This window comes from Ictalurus punctatus, chromosome 7 (genome assembly GCF_001660625.3).
Source record: "Ictalurus punctatus breed USDA103 chromosome 7, Coco_2.0, whole genome shotgun sequence".
In the NCBI taxonomy this organism is placed as follows: domain Eukaryota; kingdom Metazoa; phylum Chordata; class Actinopteri; order Siluriformes; family Ictaluridae; genus Ictalurus; species Ictalurus punctatus.
In genome coordinates this window covers 23,687,271-23,711,590 of record NC_030422.2, presented here as the reverse complement: position 1 = coordinate 23,711,590, position 24,320 = coordinate 23,687,271, and the positions used below count along the sequence as shown (strand labels likewise).

General features: G+C 39.1%; 1 protein-coding gene across 5 annotated transcripts in view; it reads right to left on the bottom strand.

Moving 5' to 3' along the window:
• Positions 1-350: 350 nt before the first annotated feature.
• The window catches only part of si:dkey-172j4.3 (diacylglycerol kinase eta), a 95,679-nt gene continuing 71,709 nt past the window's right edge, over positions 351-24,320 (bottom strand). For 3 of the 5 annotated variants that reach the window (XM_053681466.1, XM_053681469.1, XM_053681467.1), the window contains 21 exons: positions 23,771-23,873; positions 21,832-21,991; positions 21,519-21,627; positions 21,266-21,405; positions 20,490-20,574; positions 19,990-20,075; positions 18,633-18,732; positions 17,994-18,219; positions 17,537-17,635; positions 14,479-14,560; positions 14,050-14,157; positions 11,205-11,301; positions 10,861-10,968; positions 9,645-9,758; positions 9,420-9,554; positions 8,619-8,782; positions 7,827-7,941; positions 7,150-7,242; positions 5,593-5,709; positions 4,838-4,949; positions 351-3,524 (listed from right to left, as the gene is read on the bottom strand). In XM_053681466.1, the coding sequence (XP_053537441.1) occupies positions 3,286-3,524; positions 4,838-4,949; positions 5,593-5,709; positions 7,150-7,242; positions 7,827-7,941; positions 8,619-8,782; positions 9,420-9,554; positions 9,645-9,758; positions 10,861-10,968; positions 11,205-11,301; positions 14,050-14,157; positions 14,479-14,560; positions 17,537-17,635; positions 17,994-18,219; positions 18,633-18,732; positions 19,990-20,075; positions 20,490-20,574; positions 21,266-21,405; positions 21,519-21,627; positions 21,832-21,991; positions 23,771-23,873 (2,592 nt within the window). In that variant the 3' untranslated portion in view covers positions 351-3,285. The remainder of the gene's footprint in view (positions 3,525-4,837; positions 4,950-5,592; positions 5,710-7,149; positions 7,243-7,826; positions 7,942-8,618; positions 8,783-9,419; positions 9,555-9,644; positions 9,759-10,860; positions 10,969-11,204; positions 11,302-14,049; positions 14,158-14,478; positions 14,561-17,536; positions 17,636-17,993; positions 18,220-18,632; positions 18,733-19,989; positions 20,076-20,489; positions 20,575-21,265; positions 21,406-21,518; positions 21,628-21,831; positions 21,992-23,770; positions 23,874-24,320) is intronic. The other 2 variants (XM_053681468.1, XM_053681470.1) reach the window with 2 other exon arrangements.

Genomic DNA, 24,320 nt, shown 5'->3' with positions numbered 1-24,320 from the left:
TTCACGCACAAGACCATAAACCTTCAATAAACAACTAACAGAAAACATCACCATATCTACGATTCCAATAAAAAAAAAATAAAAAAATTTATTATTGGCCTTAGCTTATGTAGATCATCGCTGTGTACGAGTGCATTAATGTGAACCTGTCATTTAAATTACTACTAGTCAAAGCTGCTCTTCTCAACACATTGTTTACCAATGAGATTTTTCAAAGTGTTAACAATAGTGTAATCATTAACTGTAGATAAACACTGGTTTAAATTATTAACAGAATCCGTGAGCGGTCACAGAAGGTTATCACACATAACAATTGCATTAATAAATAAAAACTGAACAGACAAAAGGCAAACAGCAATGGCCAAACTTTATTTTTGCTTCAAATAAACAGCAACAATCCCGGATCAGAGGCAATAGTCGCCAACAGACAAACTCAAAGCCATGGAAGGTAAACTGCAACTCATATGGCATTAAAAAAAAAATCATATTAAATAATTCCAAAAGTTAAATTACATACTTCAAGAGTAAACAATAAACAGTAAGCAATAGTCTCATCAACGCTGTATTATAAATAACCAAAAAAGGTGAATAGTTCTTTTTAGCCCCATTTTCTTTTCAAAGGTGAAACTGAAATCAAAGGTTTTGTGTGGCTTCCACATCCACAAGCTCCTCCCCCGTCCCTGATAACACTCAGTCAGTAGTTTGACACTTCAAGAAGACAAAAAATAAAAAGGGACACTGGACTTTGATCACGACCGTATAACAGACAGCGAGAATCATTTACTGGGGAACATGTGCATACACGTGCAAATCGTACAGTCCAGCTTTTAAAAACACTGAAATACTGTTACACTTTGGCTCACACCGATCAATGAGAGAACCTAATTTCCTTTAATATGCACCCCTTTTCCTCTCAGTTCCATGTAAATCTTAACCTGGATCACAACTTATTCTGCAGACGTCGAGGCCCCTCTCCAGCCTCGTTAGGAGAAACCTGAAGGTCAGAGTTCAAGCCTTAATGATTCATTATTGTGGAAATGTGTCATTCTTATGCACGATTACGAGATCTAATTCTGACGACAGACATATGGGTTTAACATTCATAGTTTGACAATATATTATTTATCACACATCTCTTTAATAGGTTTGTAATAAATACACTTTTCATCATAGGATAAAAACAGCTGAGGAAAATTTTTTTTACAACACACCACTTTCAAGTTTTTTTAAAGACCGTTTTCCTCACTAAAGTGCAAGGCAATGAGATAAAACACTTTCTGAAATGTACGACGTTGCATGTTTTTTTCCCCCCTTATAGTAGGGAAAAAAGGAAAGAAAAAATAAAACCCCCAGCTCACTAACCACTGCAATTTGTTGAGGAACTTGGCACAAATCTACATCACTATAGCTTGCAGAACAACAGCTCACCTGGCACACGAGCGGCACAATAGCACTATTTGGCTGAATATTTAATTTAAAAAAAAAAGAAAGAAAAGAAAAGAAAAATCTAACAGCTTTTGTTTTTCTGCTCGATGATCGTGGACGCAAAAGGCATGCAGGAACACCAACTGTCTCTGAATACATAGAGACTGAATCGGACAGAATGCAGTTCTTACATTGCGTTTTGACAGCTAATACAAATCCACAATACATTTCAGATGCTTTTCGTTTGGAAAATTTGTTCAGTTTTAACGTTGTTCAGATGACTCAAAAAGAGAGTTTTCCGGAAATACCAGTTTGCATCTCTTGGCTTTAAAAGCAGACCCCCCACCCTCAAAAAAAAAAAAAGAGGAAAAAAGGAATGACATCAGTAAAAGAAGGAAGAAAGGAAGGAAGGTCTGTCTCATGCGTGAGAAGAAGAGCACAGGAAATCGTACGGGTCATAGAAACAAATAAAGAATGCAGAAAAGGATTCTGGGTACTTTCATGTACTCCCAGTGTCTGTTGATCACCAAGGGCACCAGCAGGCAGAGGATGGACAGAGAACGTAGCTGGAACGTCGATGCAGTGCAGTGCGATGCCATGCCTCTCACACACATGCAGTGTGTGATAGTTAGCTCCAAACACCGCTTCCTCGGTGAAAGGCAGATTCCCGTGGCGCGGTGTGTCCACTACAGCAGACCCTCCAGCTCTTCAATTGCCTGCAAGATCCGCTTCACATGACCCACCTTTGATATCCCAAGATCCTGAGAGAACAAACGAAGAGTTTACACGAGTGATCTGTTGTGAACAAGTCACAGTGAGTTCTCGCAAAGACAGCTGGTTCCTTTGCCCATATAATAATAATAATCGTGATAGACCAGACCAGGGGTGTTAAACATGCGGACTGATAAAGGTAGTAATCCGACCCACTAAATGAATTTAGAATACGAATCCTGGAAAAAAAATAAAAAATAAATAAAAGTGTGGATTTTAATAGAATTGAAAGATTTTTTTTTAAAAGAGCTATTCTCTGTTATTCCACTAGGGGGTAGAATAGAGCAGTAAACTCGGCTACTCAAAAATGTGCTAGTGAGAAGTAATTCTTCATTAGCATGCTAAATATTTGATGCTCAAGCCATGCATCGTTCCAAATAAATAAATGAAACCCAAACAAACAAATTTAGAGGTTTCACAGCAACGGGGTGAATACTTAAATCACAATTTATTTATGTATTCGTTTATTTTTACATTTGTTTGTACATTTCAAGTGAATGCCAATAATTAACCGTATTTAAAAGGCATTGTTCTATATAATTGCGGTTGAAAAACGAAAGTTATTTTTGTGTAAAAATGTGTAGCATGGCCTGTTACCCAAAATGAGTTTGACACCCCTGAGCTGGACTACAGACTGTGTCTCAAATCACATACCTACATACTATTAAGCATTATTTGTTGCACTACTCTGTTCACATTGAGAAATGTAGAACAGCAAAATAAAAAAAAAAAGACAGACGATGGATTATATTTACACACAAATTAAATGGGACTAATAGACGATATTTTACACTATTCTGTCCCATCATGCACCACAGCAGTGGAGACTTGTAGCAGATGGTGGACAGATGCAACATGTAACAGGCATTTTATATAAGTGTTACTAAATTAGGGCTAAATTAACCGGAGGAGATGGTGTTTAACGTGATACTCGTTCTTCCGTTTTTCTCATTGTTCTGTGATTCTTTTGGAAAATGAAACTTTTTTTTATCTCCTTCTGAAAAGGTATAAAAAAATGTTGCACTCATCACTACAATCACATGTCAAGGTATGATTTCCTACATTCATCTATACAATGAAAACTCTGAATCATTCTGCTGCAGTACAGGATTTGAGGCACAGCCAGTGATTTGCGTGCGCGTGCGTATGAGTGTCGCAGTAGAAGTCGTTGTCTGAGCGCTCGCTGTCCCGCTGTACCTTCAGGTCTTGTCTCTGGAGCTGAGTCAGCTGCCAGCCCTGGATGTCTCGGGCCACAAACCTCTCCCTGTACTCCCCTAACCCCAATGAATCCAGCCACGTGCCCACCTCCTCCGCACCCCATCTCTCCGCTAGCCCCCGAAAAGACACACACACACATACACAAACAGAGAAATGAAACAGACCCAGTAGCACATAAAGCCTACACAGACACTGACCAGCATTTATGGAGTGAAAGTGTAGTGACGGTTAGGTTTAGAACACATTAAAGGAATTCTCCAGTGTTTTTTCCCCTCCACCTAGTCTCTATCTTCTATATCTGTAGTGTATGTGCGTTCCTTTACTGAGATAAAAAAAAAAACCCCAATGCAAACGAACGCATATTCACGCGTATTCCAATCTCAGTTGTCAATAAATGTTTTCATGAAACATCGTTTTCCTTCTTCAGTTAGAGGTGTACATGAAAATAAATCTGTCAAATCAATCGTTTCAGAGATGAAACTAGTTCTGAGACGGTAGAATCTGTGTGCTACACAACTCTGTGTGCGAGTCTGACGGCACACGGACACAACAAAACCTTCAGGAATGGCTAAGTAACCAGAGAAACCTTTTACTCTTACTCCAGTGTAAGAAAGTTTCAAAGGTTCCAATGTTTTGGTAAGAACAGTTTTGTTTGGACTTTCCCTTCATGTACGTGTAATCCTTCTAATCCTAACACCTTATCAGTTATCAGATGAATTCTTAACTCTGAAGGTGGTGAGTAAATTTTTCATCATCTCAATCATTTTATATTCTAACATGTTATCGTTTCTATAGTAAGAACTCCGCTTTGTATTGATGGTGTCACACCCACCCTGTCAGGGATTATTTTCCTATAACAGCACATGAAGAAGTAAGCGTTTTATTCCTTACATACCGAGCCCCTTTGATCGTAAATGAAATTCGAGTCAACCGTTTCTGTTTCTCAGTACAGAGGAATTCCTGTTCATGGTAAATGTTCTAGGTAAAGATTAGACACAAAAACACTGGAGTAACCCTTTACACTCACTGTTTTAGCATATTTCAGGCCAAAACAATGGTCACCCCATGAAATGCCTGTGTCATCCACGAACATACGACCGTTCATGACGGAAACCGAACACATGAAGCCACAGAACAAACATGAGTACGGAGCACGTCAGAGTAAGACCGCTGATCTCACGTCAGGTTTTATCGGTGAAATAGTCAACTTTATACATGTACAGTTACACAGTGAGAACAAACCAGCCCTCTTACTCTGAGATACACACACAACAGTAATGAGTGCAGTTTTGATATGTACGAAGAGCCCAAAGTACTATAATGTTCTAGTTAAGTGTCAGGGTGTCCAGTCACTTCCTGTTAACAGAATGAAAGTGAGAAACAGCTATAAGTTCTAGAAGGATTTCTATACTGTGTGTCTGACCTGAGAGAGAGCTGTTGGAACGCTGCTTATGCAGCTTCTCTCTCTCCTTCTTTACTTTGGGTATGATCTTCAGCTTCATGCTGCTGCTCTTAGCACTCGTGCGGGATGAGTCCTAGAGACAGCACAGAGAGAGAGACAGGAGAAAAAAACTATTAGAGATGCAAAACTGTGTAAGTCATTTCTCCTTGTATTTTATGTTTGCTTTTTGATTTTTAATGAAATGGAATAAAAAATTTCTTGTCATTTAATCAACAACGTTTAAAAACAAGTAAACTATTTCCCACACTGATTGCCTAATGCCCCTTGTAGAAACTGTGAAATGATTCCACAGGCCATTATCAGCCCTATTTGTATCACACTTGGGGACCCTGCTTATTTTCTTTTTCTTCTAACAATCTAAAAATGGATGCAAAGAAAACAAAAACATGAATAAAATCTTGAAATGTCTGCTCATGAAAAAGACCCCAAGTCTGATTTTCCGTATGGAGTACATGCATGTCGTGTAAATAAAGATTAAGTGAAAATAATCGATTGATATTTCAATATATTACTGATTTGTAATACTGTTGCTCTGTTTAAAAATGGCTGCAATAAGAACACAGCTTCATTTACCATATATTTCATTAAACGCAAATAAAATGAGACTGAAGTGAACTGCTAGAACAGGCGTGAGCTGAAAGCCTTGGCTAAGCCGGCAAACTGAAGAGACGGGTGTCAGCTATGTGTTATTTATTTATGCAGATGTCCAGCCAGACCTCCTCAGAGCAGTGCATGCTGGGACAGATCCAGTGGATGTCCTCCAGTTTGATTAACTCAGCACTGAGAGTGTTGAGTGTGGAAAGCAGCTCTTCCTCCTGAGGGGCCTCCAACTGCTACACGAGAGAGAGAGAGAGAGAGAGAGAGAGAGAGAGAGAGAGAAATAGAGAGAGAAGGAGAAAGAGAGACAGACAGAGAGAAAGAATGACAGAAGGAGAGAGAGAGAGAAAGAATGACAGAAGGAGAGAGAGAGAGAGAGAAAGAATGACAGAAGGAGAGAGAGAGAGAAAGAATGACAGAATTAGAGAGAGAGAGAGAGAGAGAGAGAGAAAGAATGACAGAAGGAGAGAGAGAGAGAGAGAGAGAGAAAGAATGACAGAAGGAGAGAGAGAGAGAGAGAATGACAGAGAGAGAGAGAGAGAGAGAAAGAATGACAGAAGGAGAGAGAGAGAGAGAAAGAATGACAGAAGGAGAGAGAGAAAGAATGACAGAAGGAGAGAGAGAGAGAGAATGACAGAAAGAGAGAGAGAGAAAGAATGACAGAAGGAGAGAGAGAGAGAGAGAAAGAATGACAGAAGGAGAGAGAGAGAGAGAAAGAATGACAGAAGGAGAGAGAGAGAGAGAAAGAATGACAGAAGGAGAGAGAGAGAGAGAAAGAATGACAGAAGGAGAGAGAGAGAGAGAAAGAATGACAGAAGGAGAGAGAGAGAGAGAAAGAATGACAGAAGGAGAGAGAGAGAGAGAAAGAATGACAGAGAGAGAGAGAGAGAGAGAAGGAGGGAGAGAGAGAAAGAGAGAGAGAGAGAGAGAGAGAGAGAGAGAGAGAGAGAGAGAGAGAGAGAGAGTGTGAGTGAGTTTTTCCATCTCAGACAGATTATTTATGAAAGTAAAACAAGGCTGAGTCCCTGAAGGGAAACATGGCACACACACACACACACACACACACACACACATGTCACACTAAGATACTGAAGCTGTATAGTATTTATAAACAGAGAGATGCAGAAGTGGCCTGAAGCCCATGCTAACGCTGAACACTTCCTACCTGTGAGGAAGTGCTAGCTAATTAAGTGCTAGCTTCTCATGGAATAATCCCCTCTTATTTCATTGTACTGTCACTAAACTCACTGAAGGACATTCTGCCAAATGAACATAATTTTCGATAAGACAAATAGTTTGTGCATAGTTTGTGCAGAACTTGTGAAATTGCCTTTGTCTCGCAATCTCTGCTTATTCTGTGCAACCAAAGACGTCTTTGGTTTGATTAAAAACGAGTGCTTTGTGTCGGAATGGGGAAACTGAACATACTTTTGAACAGTTCTGAGCACAGCATGGTATTTTTAACAAAAGAACAGATTCCTTTGCAACCAAATATCCATTTTTATTAGTCAAGCTCCATTTACTCCAGTTTTCGAACAGCGTATGTGACTAACGTCAACGTGACGTGAGCCGATACAGTGTCTGCAGCTGAAAGTCTCTCCCACTGGAATGATTTATATGAATGTGGATGTGTGAGTCGGCAAAGAGAAAGAGTAGGAAAATAAAATGCGTCTCACCAGCAGCTTCCCTTCTAACAGCATTTTAGTCTCCTGCTGCAGCACTTTACTGCTGTTGACAATCTCCACAGCGGTGCTGCGACTCAGACACTGCTAAGAGAACACACACACACACATACACACACCTGTGTAAACCTGTACGTGACCTTTTTTCAACCTCCTGCTGTTGGACATCACACACTGAGTAGTTGTATTAATCCAGAGCTCAGAAAGCGTTCAGCAAGATCAAAATGGCTTTCTATTGCTTCCACACACACACACACACACACACACACACACACACACACACAGGGATCTACATGATGGAGTGTTTCCACATACAATGACAGATTAAACTCATTAAACTGTAATTAACCAAACTAAAGCCACACATGGTAAAATTATGTGTTCTCTACCCACATGCACAATGCAGTATGGGTAATTATTATTGTGTTTTACGGATGCAATTTTCTGAATGCATTTTTTTGCTGTGTATTGTACTGGTGTAATTAAAGTACGTTACAGCACTACAACACTAAAACACCTTGGATATCTTGTTTGTGTTGGACAAGCATAACCAGTTTAAGCGTCCAACTGTACTCTACATTATGGTAACAGTAAGAGGTGAAGTGTCACATCAGCTTGTCACATCAGTGTTCTCTTACAGGTTTTATTATAATAAATATCAGCAGCTGTACCTCTGGACTGGAGGGTTTAGAGGGAAAAGCCTCAGTGAGGACAGCAGCACTGGCATTTACTGCATGAGCCAACTCCTGTTCCACCACCTTATGGGTCTTAGCCACCTCCCGTATTCTATACACAAACACACAAACAGAATAATGTTATTGTGATATTGTTTTGACCTCAAGATATGCCCAACCCTAACTCTAGCATAAACTTAACCCTAATATAACACTAACCCTAGCCCAACCCTAATATAACACTAACCCTAGCCCAACCCTAATATAACACTAACCCTAGCCCAACCCTAACTCTAGCATAAACTTAACCCTAATATAACACTAACCCTAGCCCAACCCTAACTCTAGTATAAACTTTACCCTAATATAACACTAACCCTAGCCCAACCCTAACTCTAGTATAAACTTTACCCTAATATAACACTAACCCTAGCCCAACCCTAACTCTAGTATAAACTTTACCCTAATATAACACTAACCCTAGCCCAACCCTAACTCTAGTATAAACTTTACCCTAATATAACACTAACCCTAGCCCAACCCTAACTCTAGCATGAGCTTCACCCCAATATAACACTAACCCTAGCCCAACCCCAATATAACACTAACCCTAGCCCAACCCTAACTCTAGCATAAACTTTACTCCAATGTAACTCTAACCCTAGCCCAACCCTAACCCTTGGCCAGCCCTAACAGGTTTCTTTATGAGGTCCATATCCACAAAAGGTCATAATCCTTCTTTACATTCATTACAAAGAAATAAATGCATACCCACACACACTCCCCTACCTGCTAATGAGTGAGTCAGCCACCAGGCCAAGTTGTTGCACCTGTGCACACTCCTCCTCGGTCAGGTATTCCATGGACTGCTGTGAATTGAGACGTGGCCGAGTAGAACGGCAGCTGCCATATTTCCTCTTATCCTCCCACGACTTCAGCGTGCTCTCAAAAGCCTACAGCACCAACACACAAACATACACACACGCAAGCACTCAGCATGGCGTGGTTCGATGCACTCCCCTACTACACTTCCTTACAGCTCAGCTAGTGCACTTCTACCATGTTCCCACATATCCTCCTACACATCTTGTTTTTCCTGGTAGGAACTTGAGTAACTATGATTCACTAATCCTAAACTTACACATTAACCCTTCAGACAAATCTGTCACACATCACAAAGTTTTGAGTCCTGAGTTTTAACATTCTACATGCAAAGCGACCTAAATATTTAGGAATTAAATGTCGCAATACTGCATTTTATTTGCACTACTTTACTCTGATGACCTTGCATATTGCATAAAATACATTTGCAGACTATTATTGCCTTGTATTCCTTTTATGTAATATATGCAACATATCTGTACACAGAATCTCACTGTACTTCTACAATGACAATAAAAGTATTTCCATTTGTATATTGTGACAATTTATAGCTTTTTTTAAGTGCTTCCCTAGTCTCATAAATAAATAACAAATTCATTTACAGAGTGGAACTTAAGGTTAACTATATGAGTAATTTCTATTAAACTCCAAAATACAATATAAAAAAAATATTTTTGGAAAAAAAAAAAGTTTGTCACACACACTGACCCGGTCTCTGGTGAGCATCTGGGCCCGATTCTTGTGGATGATCTGGACAATACCGGGAGGTTGGATCCAGGCCTCTCCGTCCACCTGCACTGGAACGCCCTCGTCTCCTTTAATAGTGATCTTTACCTGCCGACACTGTTTACACACACACACACATCAGGTCAAACATATAACATATAGACATGTTGTAAGAGTGTGTGATTGTATGTATATATGTGTTTATACCTGTGTGATGCGGTGATGTTGTAGGTTAATGACACGAGACATGGCCATCTGCATGCTGCCGAACACGGCCACAACCTCCAGCTTCTTATCATCAAATGATGGCGCTCCAAAATTCTGCATCAACAACAGCAAATATGTTTTGTAGTTTGTCATTTTCTATAGCACCTTCTACTGTCTAGAAGGTGAACTGCAACTGGAATGAAAATACCATTCCTTTCCTTCGTCAGTGGACGCCCTTGCACCTTGTTTGCTGCAAATATACCCAAACCTTGCTACTCAGACATAATCCATTCTCTAGAGCTGTATCCATCATTTCGCATTCTGTTAAACTGAACATTTTGGTACTCATTCTCCAAGACTGCTGTCATTTTAAATAGAAATTCTCATTGGAAACGTCATAAAAAAATTAACTCAACATCTGTGCTGATCTGAAAGGCCAACAATCTTTTTCAAGCTGGCTCTGGAACTGTGCAGATGTTTACTGGCTGGATAATGGAAATCAGTTTAAATATCCAAAACGGATATCAGGAAAAGTGGTGTATGGATGTACATGTGTTTCCTTTTACAATAAAGGGGCGGAGCTGGAATAGCTGTGCTCGGGTTAGGGCTAAATCGAGGCTGGAAAACTGTAAATAAATGTCTGAAATTGAGAAACTAGTAAGGTAAGTTGGATTGCATTGACGCACTTTATTAAAGTGCCTTTAAAATAGCATCTTATACCATATGTTTCCTTTCAACTGCACCTTGCTGAAGGTAAAAAGGTGTTTCTGTTGGCTCAGGCATTTGCATAACACCACAATAAACCCCACACCAGCCTCCTCCAGTATGCTGACTCAAGTGTTTCCAAGTTCTAGCTGTAAAGGAAGACAAATAGGCTTTAACCTAAATCTGTTATCAGCAAAGTAAAAGCGTCTGATCTATGTACGATCAGTGTCACTAAACCATCACTTAGAGGAAAGCCTCATCTTTCTCATACACACACACACACACACACACACAGTGTTAATAATCTTCATGTTTGATCTCTTCTGAGCCAATGCACAAAGATAAATTCCACAGTCTGCTCTGGTAGTGTCAAAGTTCAAGACTTCTGCTTAATCCTCATAATTACAGACAGTAAGGCGTTTTCTCGAATTTTTTTGTATTTCCAGATTCCACATTTCCAGATAAATGTGGTTAAGACTGTGGTACGTGACGGCAAGACAAGGAGACTCACATTATCCTCCTTGGTGCCGCCCCAAAAGTTTATGCCCCCTGCATAACTAGGGATGTTGAGCACAGCAAGACCCTGCAGACTGGGCAAAGACATGGGCACACCATCACACTGAGAGAGACAAGATAGAAAGAGAGAGAGAGAGAGAGAGAGAGAGAGAGAGAGAGAGAGAGGTTTTTTACTACACAATAACTGAAAGTTGGCACAAGACAAGAAAAACAAGCACCCCGCACACAACCACCACGCCACCCACAAGTAATCATGTCTAATACGTAATAAAAGTTGCACACAGCACATTTCCTCATTGTTCAGAGAAGTTACGTGAGTAGCCTCACACCCACACACACCTCCAGCTGCACTCTCTGCTCCAGGTTCTTATAGGTTTTCTGAACAAGCTCTTTGGTCCCCAGGACGCCATACCACATCATGTTTTTCGTGCGACTGCTGTTGAGGGCAGAGGGAGACCGAAATCACAGCATCAATACACGTTAATACACAACCCCGCATTACACATAACACTCTATTATACAGTTGCATTTATTCAATCCGCATTGCAAATCAGGTTTATTGTCAAAATTTACAGACTTTCAGCTGTTTGCAATGAACAAATCAAACAAAAGCAATTGAAATAGTTCGACACAATGAACGAGTGGTTTCCCCAAATTCAACTCAAAATGAAACTTCTCCAGTTTCAAAATTATTCAACCCCTTCATGGTAAGCATCTTTACTACATAGTAGGACACCCTTTTGCTTTTATGACCTACTGCATACGAGATGCAGAGCTTCTGATCCATCGTGCCAAAAAGTTCCACTTTTGTTTAATTGCTCCACAGAACAGAATCCCAAAACTTCTGTTGCTTATTTATATGATTTTGAGACGACTTTTCTTGTGCTTTTGGGTCAGTAGCGGTGTACGTCTTGGAGTTCTGGCATGGAAACCTTCTGGATTTAGTACGTGTCTTACTGTGCTCACTGAAACCTCAGTGTCTGTTACCACCAAGTCTTGCTGCAGGTCTTTTGCAGTCACTCGAGGGTTTTTCACAACCTGCCTTCGCAGAAATCTGCTTGCAGCTGTTGACAGCTTAGTTTCCCGCCCTGTCCAGGTATTTCATGTATTTTCTGCCTCTAGCCAGTTCATGTATTTCATGTGTTCCAGCTCAAGCACACCTGCTACAACTAATGAAGTCCTTGATTAGCTGCATCAGGTGTGCTTGACACAACACCTGCTTTGCATATTTCTGCTGTTGTGAGGGATTCTATTCAGGGGGTTGAATAACTTTGAAACTGGAGAAATCATTATAAGTTGCATTTTCAGTTGAATTTGGGGAAATCATTTGAAGCATTCATTGTGTTGAACTATTTCAGTTGCTTTTGTTTGATTTGTTCATTGCAAACAGATGAAAGTCTGTACATTTTGACAATAAACCGTCGCCACTCAGTGGCTTGCTCAGTTGGGATAAATTCGCACCTTTAATATCTGTATACCGTGTTGATATTTCTGTAAAGCTGCTTTGAGACAATGTCTATTGTAAAAAGCGCTATACAAATAAAATTGAATTGAATTGAATAAACCTGATTTGCAATGGGGGTTGAATAATCTTGAGTGCAACTGTACAATGCCAACATTGCTAACAAGAAAATCCAATCCAAGAAAATCTGTGTATGTTGGTGAATGAGATGGTTCTATTTTTTGTCTGATATGCATAACTGTTCGGAAACAGTGAGGCAATAGTCTGATAAAACAGCTACTTTATAATAAGCATCTCCATTTCTGTACTGACAAAACAGACCACTGTTACGAACTGCCGCAAGGGATTCGGGACCTGAATTCCCAGCATTCACTGCACCTCTGCATCACGGTCACATGACCACCTGCACCTGACTCTCATTCTGGTAACGAGCACCTGTTTATATTTAGCTCATATATTTAGTTCACACCTCACTCATTTTTCTGGCATTTTTTTGTCTCAGGTTATGTAGTTATGCTCTCCTGTCTCCTAGGTATTGGTTTATGTTTGTTTTCCTTGCTCACGTACTTATTGTCTTTTGTGTTTTGCTTGAACTTTCATTAAACCTAGAATCTGCATGTGCATCCACCTCCATCTTCATAATCGTGACAACCGCAGTCCTGCCCACTTTTTTTTCTTCTGATTCACAATGCTTGTGGAATTCACAGGTCAAAGTTCAATTAGATAAATAATTCTGCTAAAAGCCAAAGAAACCACTACCAGTAACAAATAAAAATCTTCAAGTAATTTCCGCAGGGCGATACTAGTCTGACCGATTTAATCAGATTTCATTCATCTGAAAGAGAAGATGCTGCTGTAATCAGGGGTCAACAATCGTATACGCCACAGCTAAACGATCAATATGATGGTTTCTGCTACTGTACAACTACAGGTGAAAAATATTTTTGAATATAATTGCAAATACAAAATTGAATATAATTGCAAGATTGGCTTCAAAATGTTGTCCAGTAACAATAAACGTCATTTTTTATATTGAAATGTGATCTAAAATCATTTTGTCTAAATGAAATGGAACTGAATGGAATAAACTAAACGAACTGGAGAAATTTATGGAATCCTAAAATATCACACATGAAGAATTATTATTTGAACAGCAATGGAGTGAAACAAAACAGAGAATAAATTCCACTGCCTAACTAATAAACAGTGAACATTCAAAAGTGTACAAGTCACAAATAATAGAGTACGTGCTAGAAGCAGTGACATGAGTGTTCACATTTGATCTCATACAGATCCATGGTTCTGTATGTGGGGCTTCTGAAGCTCTCAAACAGGGGGTCTAGGATTTTCTAATTCTATTAAAAATGGGCTCTATGGCTGGAGACTTCAGGAAAAGAAAAAAAAAAAAAGGAAAAACCTATCTGGCTCCAATAAACAGCCAAGATATTACTGCAGTGTGCCAATGTTTGAATAATTTGTTTATAAATCAGTACGGTGAGTGTGCATGATTTGTTTCTTTCTTCTTGTTTACAGTTAAAAAGTTCCTTGAATGTAACAAGTCTGAGAACCCCTGAATTACATCATTGTACATCACAAACTCACAACTACGCAGAAATCAATGTGCTCTCCGAAAGCAGCACGCAATTACATAAATTCATCCTACAGCCGATCTAGAATCCAGCAATGCAGGTGAGAGAGTGGAAAAATAGCCTCCTACTGCACCTGCACTTCTTAGGGTGCTCATCCCTCTTGTTGTTGAACTCCAGAGAGATTTTGGCATCCAGGCCAATTCCGAAGTAGTTATTCATCACGCACTTCTCTGTGCATTGCCTGTGTGTGGAGAGAGGCCGAGAGATAAATAATAAATATTTATACATGAACAAATCTGTAGGAAATGTTTAATTACAGTCACATTACAGACACACAGCGATGCTGCCATGATTATTGAGTGAGATGAAACCATTAACAGAATTATCCCCATTATTTCCGGAACCATGAGAATGTACGAAAACATCTAGTATAATAAATACATATGTAGCATGTAACTGATATATAGATATAGATATATATTGTCCTTTAGAGCTACAGTTAAGATCAGACAATGTGTCTCTGTCGGACAGTGTGTGTGTGTGTGTGTGTGTGTGTTCTTACTCCTCAGTAAAAACTGTGGTGCTGTTGCAGGTGTCTGCTTTCTCCAGCACTATGGGGGTGGTGAGACTCAGGGCACTTTGACCTAAGAGGGAAAGAAAATTTCTGTACAACTGCTAAATATGGCTGGATGAAAATGACAGACGGCTTTCACCATCATATTTATTATATATTGGCTTATTGGCTCATATTTTGTATACTTCTGTTTTTGTGTATATCTCATACTAAATTGTTTCAGAAATTACAACAAAATCTAAGATAAAACAAAGGCAAATTTAGTGTAAACACTAAATACAGTTTTTAAATAATAATGTTATTTATCGAAGCAAAAAATTTATCCAATACTAACTGGGCCTGTGTGAAAATGTATTTGCCCCTGTAATTACTAATTCCCCAAATCTATAAAACTGCATTCATAATGGGGTTCAGCTGGACTAGACGCAACCAGACCTGATTACCGCAAACCCTGTTCAATCACATCAACACTTAAATAGAACTTTTTCAACAGCATGAAGTTGGTTAAAAGGTCTTACCCAGTAACACACTATGCCAAAATTGAAAGAAATTCCAGAAACGATGAAGAGGAAGGTGATTTGAAATGCTTCAGTCTGGGAAGGGTTACAAAGCTAGTTATCAAAGGCTCTTGGACTCCAAAGGACGATAGTGAGAGCCGTTATCTCCAATTATAAAAAAATAAAAAAATAAAAAAAACAGCACAGTATTGGACCTTCCAAGAAGTGGCCGACCTTCCCAAATTCCTCCAAGAGCACAGCAACGACTCATCCAGGAAGTCACAAAAGAGCCAAGGACAGCAAAAGCAATTATTCACCCAGGCGAACAGTAACAGGTAAGTGTCTCTTTCTGGATTTTTAATTAAAACTAGTTTTAGATCTTGTACGGTAGCACTACTTGTATTGTTCTCTGCTTGATATATCGCTTTGCTTGTATTTTCTCATTTGTAAGTCGCTTTGGATAAAAGCATCTGCTAAATGAATAAATGTAAATGTTAATGACAAAAGGAATTACACGCCTCTCTTGCAGCAATAAAGGTCACTGTTCATGACTCCACTATCAGAAAGACACTGGGCAAAAATGGCCTCCATGGAAGAGTGTCGAGGTGAAAACCACTGCTAACCCAGAAGAACATTAAGGCTCATCTGAATTTTGGCAAAACACACCTTGATGGTCTTTAAACCTTTTGGGAGAATGTTCTGTGGACTCACAACTCAAAAGTGGAACTGTTTGGAAGACAACTGGATTATGCAGCAAGACAATGATCCAAAACATAAAAGTCCTAGTCCTAGAAGTAACTGAAAGACTGATCTCCAGTTATCGGAAGCATTTGGTTGCACTTATTACTGCTAAATGTGGCACAACCAGATTTTAAGTTTAAGGGGGCAATTAGTTTTTCACATGGGTGATAGGTGTTGGATAATTTTTTTTTCATTCAATAAAAGAAAATAAATAAATAAGAACTGTATTGTGTGTTTACTCAGGTTGACTTTGTTCGATGTTGTATTTTGTTTGAAGACTATTTAGTATGAGATCAGAGATATAAATGAGATCATCCTACAAATCAGGATGTATATCGTTTATCTCGTGGCACATTGAGATTTTCGAACCCAATTTTGTCCACAATTGCAATAACACCACCACCTGAGACCTTCCTCCCACAAGCTCAAACCTTTATTTTTCCAAACTGGCTTTGTAGACACCCCCATATCAGTCCTTGATTAGATTACCTCCTAAACATAAGAGATTTATGAATTATTTTATCCATAACAAATTCAACCATACATCTGAATCGACACATACAGTATTTACACATGTAACGGGTATGGAAAACACTCCATAAATTTAACGTGTAGAATTACACAAAAGGAGATGTGTACCGCGTGTGGCTGTCTGTTTGTCTGCGTAGTTTTTCCTTTTAATTGTCATGATGTCATTGATTTGTGTAATTTCCTGTTTTGGCTCCTCCTTCGTGTTATGGTTGAATGGGAGAGGTCGGTTTGGTTTTGAGTTTTCAGCAATCTCGTTTCATCTTTATTTAAATCATCATTTATATACTTATGTACTCATTTTAATTTGTGTGTATAATTTTATTTTATTTATCTGTGTGATTATTTTTGTTGTTTTACCCTTCTTTTGAGTGATTTTTGTGTATTTTGTTTCAACATGTGCTCCCCCCTTTCGTGTTATGGTTGGAGAGGAGAGAGAATAAACAAAGTCGACCCAGTTGCCGTCCGCCTACAATTTTTTTCTGGATTAAATAAAACACACAACGCAGACTACAACCAGTTACACACACGTAACAAATAATTAACGAAATGTCTAATCAATCCGATTATCATGTGTTAATTCACATAAACATGTTCTAGAGGCTCTCATATTAATAACAGACACTTGCTTTTGTAAGCATATGAGAAACAAATATGAACTAAATCCCCACATGTGCAGAAGTTCTGTCAGCCAGTGTGTTTTTTCTTGGTCTAAAATACTGAACTGTATCTAGAAGTAAAATCTAATTGGCTATAATTGCACGAATGTTTCCGACCTGATCCAGTTAAAGGGAATGAGACATTTGACTGGTTAGTAACCACAGCAGCCTAACCGCATTAACCCCATCCCTTTAAACAAACCCACACTCCTCATCATGTTTCCACCTGTGCTAATGGGCATGAAAATACCTACAAATATATATTTGCAACATCCATATGCACCAACAGCACGACCCCCCCCCCCCCCCCTATTTTCTACCTAATTTTAACTACTGCCTCAGTCAACCTATTACTAGTCAACCACATGCATGAGCATGCTGCTCATGCTGCATACATACCCCTTCCTCATACATGAGTGTGGTTAGCGTCACTGTGATTGCCAAGTGAGAGAGATTTTAACATCCCTCACACTCAGAGCGCACGGCCTAATTTGTTATCCGCTAACCACAAAGCCATAATAGCTTTCGAAATAGCTTTATCCTGGTCAGAACTCTGGAGCTGAGTGGGCGATGCTACCTGCTGCGTGCACATGTACACAAATAGTTCGGAATGTCACTCACGTGGCTCCGCCTCCTTGAGGTCCTCACTGCTGCCTCTTTTTATTGAAGAGGTGGAAGACATCCTCTGCACCTGGGTGTGTCTGTTCTGCTCGTCCACCACTGATGAAATAGGAGGCAGGACAAAGGGATGAGTCAGTATCATAGGTGGTAGCAATGATTTAGTTTCAGTATCATTTCATTACAGTGTGGATTGGTATATATTGGTCGAATTTTATGCTGCTTTTATGCTATATACACACTATAAGCTGTTGTGTATTTACAGCTGCTGTGATATATATTTTCATCATGCACATGTGAGTCCCTTCGGAGGAAAGTGGTATTAATAAGCATTTTAATAATTCCACTCAGTAAGCTTAATATATTCCAAGGTATGGCTGTATGAAAAATTCTAAATAGATCAATATTCTCATCATGCATAAATAATTCAGGTCTGCATTAGCGTGAGCAGAGTGCTGACCTTTCTCTGCCTGATCTATGATCTGCCGCAGTGCTTTCTTCAGGCTGTTGGCTCTCAGCATCAGCTGCTCTTTGGATCTGAAGGGTCTGGGGACACTCGGAGCGTCCGGGCTGCTCGACTCGCTCTCCTGTTCAGGAGGCTGAGAGCCTGCAGGCACTAGCTGAGCATCAGCCTCCTCGCTCAGTGCCTGCACCAGAGAGTCCAGCTTTTCATTCAGCATGGCACACTGAGGAGGCACACAGGGTTAGAACACAGGAGAGGACGAGACAATGCGAGTGTAACATGTCAGCGGCAAGCTCAAACAGTGTTAAGTGTCTTATGTGGAGATAAGTAGGTACATAAGACACGGCAAGTACGGAAAACGCTCACACGCACATCATGGCGCATGATTTGAATATTACAGATCTAAGAATAAGGTATTAAAGAGGACTGAGTCATCAGGCTGAATCTGAACTGCAGCCTGCTGCACTGAGCTTCAGCCTACTAATGTCAAATACACCTATTACACTGTCACTTATACAACCTTCACATAACACACACTGTTTAACCACCCCCTACACACATCCACTTCAAAACCACCCCCAACATCTCCCTCCCACACACACACAAAAACACACACACACACACACACACACGCACCTTTTTAGCCATAGCATCAGCCTCCTCCTTGTTTTCAGTGGCTTTCTCATAGGCTTTTCCAACTTCAGCTACAAACTCATTGACCGTCCCACACAAAAACCTACACACACACACACACACACACACACACCAGGAATAATCAGTTTTATTACAGTTAAGTATACAAAAAATGTAGGAAGACAAGCTTCAGAAATTTCAAAATAATCTTACAACCAGAAAATTTTTTTTTGGCAATAATTGGATCAAAACATTCACATCGATTTTCTGCACCGCTTATTGCACATAGACTCACGGGGAGCCTGGAGCCTATCCCAGGGGCCAACCCATCGCAGGCCACAGTCACGCACACACTCACACACACTATGGACAATTTGGAAATGCCAATCAGCCTACAATGCATGTCTTTGGACTGTGGAAGGAAACCAGAGTACCTGGAGTACCCCAGAGGAAACGGCGAGAACATGCAAAACATTCACATGTTGGTACATAATCTGATCATGGAATAACACCCACCTTGCATATAAGTACAATTTACTAGTGATGTGGGAGCACTGCTATTCTTTAACCGTCATGTGATATTAGTTAAAGTATTTTTTCAACCAAGTAGTGCTGTACTGAAAAACTCTACATTGCTTCTTAAAAAAAAAAATATATATATATATATATATATATATATATATATATATATATATATATATATATATATATATAGAGAGAGAGAGAGAGAGAGAGAGAGAGAGAGAGAGTATACACAGCATATACAGTAGTCTTTATGCTGCATTACTGTCACAAGGTAACAATAGTTGCTACTGAGTTACACACAAGCTGTTGAACTGTTACATTGTTTATTTATTTGTATTTATCCTTCTTCAAGCTGATGTGCTAAGTCTTAATATGTTATTGTTTCTACACTCCAATGATAAACAAATTATAAAAACATGTTGACATTTGACAAACAAAAACGTATTGTTGGCATTTCCTGTCAGGAGATGTTTATTTAACATTTCTAAAAGGAGTCTCCAGTGTCAGAGAGAAACTCTCAGAGCTAAAGGTCTAACTTTTCCACTAGAGGAAAGTCTTTAGCACTTTCTCTGTAACAAGCTGCATTCATATATAAAATATAAACTTCAAAACAGAGAAAACAAAAGGAATTTATTCCTCAGCTAAGACGTTGTAGACTGTGTACATGACTAGCTGAACATCTCATTACATGACGTAAACAGGTGACTAAAGGAAAAGTGTCACACTTCTCGCGATTGCAGAATAACCTGATCGACTGCTGATCATTACGCTCCTTAAACAAGACTGAATGTGCCTGAAAGGGAAACTCTAATGTGACACAAACAGATGCACTCACTTAGCAGAGGATATGACATCACTGTGTTTGTCCGAGTCCAAGATTTTTGTCAGATGAGAGGTGACAGAGTCAGCATAATGAGTAATCTGGAGGAAAAAAAGATCCGACATGATTAAAGCACACAAGAGCTGAATGTGATATAGATTATCAAAGATGTATATATTTAAACAGAAGTTTTAGATAGATAGATAGATAGATAGAGAGAGAGAGAGAGAGAGAAAGATAGATATATAGATAGATGAATAGAAAGATAGATAGATAAAGAGAGATAGATAGATAGATAGATAGATAGAGAGAGAGAGAGAGAAAGATAGATATATAGATAGATGAATAGAAAGATAGATAGATAAAGAGAGATAGACAGATAGATAGATAGATAGATAGATAGATAGATAGATAGCGATCGAGAGAGATAGACAGACAGATAGATAGATAGATAGATAGATAGATAGATAGATAGATAGATAGATTATTGAACCCCTGAGAAAACAAGCTTGTACCTGGAGTGGACAGTCCAGCGGGTCGTCCTCTTTAACAATAACAGGCGCCGTTTTGGTGGGAACTTCATATGTCATTATACTCCATCTGATAACACAATACGCACAGGAAGCACTCAAAACCAATGTCATTAATTCATTAACATTTACTGAAGAATAGGAAAAGAGTCAGTATATCCTAAATCCTGTTTTCAAACCTTATCAATTACAGAAGACAGAATCCAGTGTGATTGTTTGAAATGGAGTCGTATTTGCTCATACAGTCTATACACAATGGCTGTTATGGTAATGATGCAAACTAGCACACACTAAGTAGTGTACAATAGGTGAGAGTCAGCTATTTATCTACCAATATGGAGATGTTCCAATTAAACGTCTTTGTACATATCCAGACATACTTCTGAACATATATTCAGTGCAGAAAAGTACAAAAATTGACCTTTTTAAACAAAGAAAGGAAAGAAAGGCCACTTTGTCATTGCACTTATCACAAATTTCTTCCATTAAGAAGAAAGACATGACAGGAAAAAAATAAATTCAATACAACTAGTGCAACTGAGATGCACGCCCTGAGCTCCAATTTTAATCAAATTTAAAACCTCATACAAATGGGATTTAAATCTGACTGGGGGAAAAATCTATTTAGTTCTATTCTCCTTTTTCATGCTACAGGAAATCTTTCCTGTTTAAATTGGCAGAGTAATTGGACAAAGCGTGAAATTGTGTGTGTGTGTGTGTATGTGTGTGTGTGTGTTTGTGTGTATGTGTGTGTGTTTTACCTGTCCAACATCTTGGTGGTAGCTCTCTCCAGTTTCTCCAGGATCTGCAGAAGCTGTGCATCATCATCACACAAACCGCCCCAACCCAGCACCCGTGCCAGATCGTTTCCTGTGCCCAGGGGAAGCACACCCAACTGGCACTGCAACATTCACACAGACACAGACACACACGCACACACACACACACTTACAGCTTAAAAGAAGAATTTGCTTGTTTTTATTGTAACATAATTACTTGCTAATTATTTCAAACCTGCTTATGCAGTCCTAGTTTATCCAGTTCAGACAGAACCCAACCGACACTGCCATCACCTCCACACACCAGGATGCGAAATGTCACAAACTTCTGGAACAGACGTAATCTACACACATACAAACACACACGTCACCATACACACACATACACATCAACATACACAAATAGAGCTCCAAGCCTGACCCATCTACACACAGTATAATGAAATATTAAACACATTCAGTAGAATAAGTTAGACATTATACAGGCTGCATAATGGTAGAAATGATGTGCTTCTGTGAAATTAAAAATGACATGTGGTAAGTCTCACCCTAGCTGTGGTCCTCCGTTCATGAGGTCAAAGACCTGTGCAGGGTTTAGCTGCTGTTTGAATTTGCGCAGGAACTTCACTCCCTGGTTATCACCACTCTTACTGTTCACCAACACCAGCAAAGGACTGGAGCAGGACGGACTTGTAGCTTTCCAGAAACCTGTAGAGACAGAAAGAGGTGCATGACCTACAAGACAAGCAGATATTTCCCCTAAATGAATGTGTACAGGATCTGTGAGACTAATTTTGAATCTCAGCCATGTTTGGTATCTAGGCAGCCTTGGGGGGGGGGGGGGGGGGGGGGGGTGTTGTTAGGTTTTTTTTGGCTCACACCACTTGGTGAATCATCAGAGGAAGAAAAAATAAATGAAATTTCACCAACTATATTCATGTCAGTAAAAGCATCAATTCAACTGAACCCTTGTTTTGTTTGGGTCAGTGGCAGAAAAAATAGATATTCTAAATATTCAAAAATATTAAAACGTGACATCGGTATATCTGATTGATCACAGCTTTCATATAGTTCATTGGTGTATGAGTGAGAACTCACTCTTATTCTGAGACAATGTTATACATGTCATATATACTGTATGTGCTGCTGGCTCCATTCAGGCCCATTCACACTGGATACTCCTCAGAAGAGCTGTTTAAGTGTTTCAATCCACATTCGCTGTGCTAGAGGCTCATAAATGATGAGTTCTTACGTCATGCTGTGTTTGACATTAGGCTGTAGTCAATTCTGCCACTGTCAACTCCAGGACAATTTCAAGACCAGGACTAGCTGAGATTGAGTCAAGATTGTGTCTTAAGAGTGGTTGAGGCTAAGTCAAGATCAAGGCCAAGACCAATTTGAGACTGACCCTAAAAACCATTGAATCTTTTACAATGCATTTCTTTTGTGCATTGCACGAATAATATGGCTCTGTTTCCTACAAACATTTATTCAAAACCATGACCATATTTAGCGAGACCAATAAAGTCCAAGACAATACTGGACTCCAGTCCTACAGCCCAGGTTTGCCAACAAAAGTTTTTCAGTTGTGTGCATAAGTGAAGTGTAAACGCCATATAAATCTGCTGGAATCACACAATTACACTTTCTGCATGCTGTAAATCTACTTAGTTTGGGTTTGTAGTCAAAGAACACTGTTATTATCGGCTAGATATTACAATTGGTTTTATGGGTAAAGTTAAAAATGTCAAAATCTCATATCCTGTTGCTTTAAAAGTCTTTTTTTTTTTTTTTAAATGCATTCACTGTATGTTGCAGAAATAGCATTTGCTTTTAAAGTAACAAGGCAAAATAACCATCTCATATATCTGATTTTTCAAGACATCAAAAATCTTCAAATTATTCATTTAATCCATCAGTATTAATAGTGTAGATATAATCACATATCTGCCACAACAGCCTTTACTCTATACATTACCCACTAGGGCAAAGTTTGACAAGTCTCTAACAAACAATCAGTATACATTTCCTTAATTCATGCGTTTTAATGAAACATCGTATGATGTACAATAGATGCGGGGTTTGAAATGTTAGAACAAATGACTGGAGTAAACCAAAATGGTGATTGTTGTGGCTCTTAAATTGCCTCCAACAGTTATTTACACAGTCACTTGTGAACACCTGTCAACATGAGAAGGACTTTCGAGGCTCCATTTCCATCAGTAATGCTTTTATTTATCATCACTGAGAGAAAGGAAAGATAGTTTGTAAATGTAAAAAAAAAAAAAAGACTCTAGCATGTAAAGTGTGGTTCTGGGGCAATGGGACATGACATTGCTAAGTAGTATTACTAAGAACACATAGATGAAGTGTTAAATTAACCAAACAAATTTGTTATCTGATCTATCGGAAGGTTCAGGTTTTGCAGGTTGTCTATTCTGGATGAAAACAGATGTGGTGCTGATGCAGTTGTCGGGCAATCTTTACCATCTGAATCAATGCTGTTGAGAGCTGTTGGAGGAATGATGGACACTTTACACTGACCCAGCGGACACACCTTCCCCAACTGCTCCTTACAGCTACTGTGTACCTGCACACACGGTGAATTAAGTGATGTAATAGTCATAAACACATAATAATAGAAATTTACATATACTAACAAAGTGTTATTTCAAAATCTGTGAGAAACTACAAGGTCAAAAATACTACTGATATTTATTATAATATTGATAGTGCTGTAAAAAATGATCTCTTACTAAATTGTTTCAGAAATTAAAACAAAATCTAAGATAAAACAAAGGCGACCTGGGTAAACACAAAATACAGTTTTTAAATGATAATGTTATTTATCGAAGCAAAAAAGTTATCCAATACCAACTGGGCCTGTGTGAAAATGTATTTGCCCCCGTAGTTACTAATTGAACTGCATTCATAATGGGGTTCAGCTGGACTAGACACAACCAGGCCTGACTACTGCAAACCCTTTTCAATCAAAACAACTCTTAAATAGAACTTTTTTAACAGCATTGACTAGGTT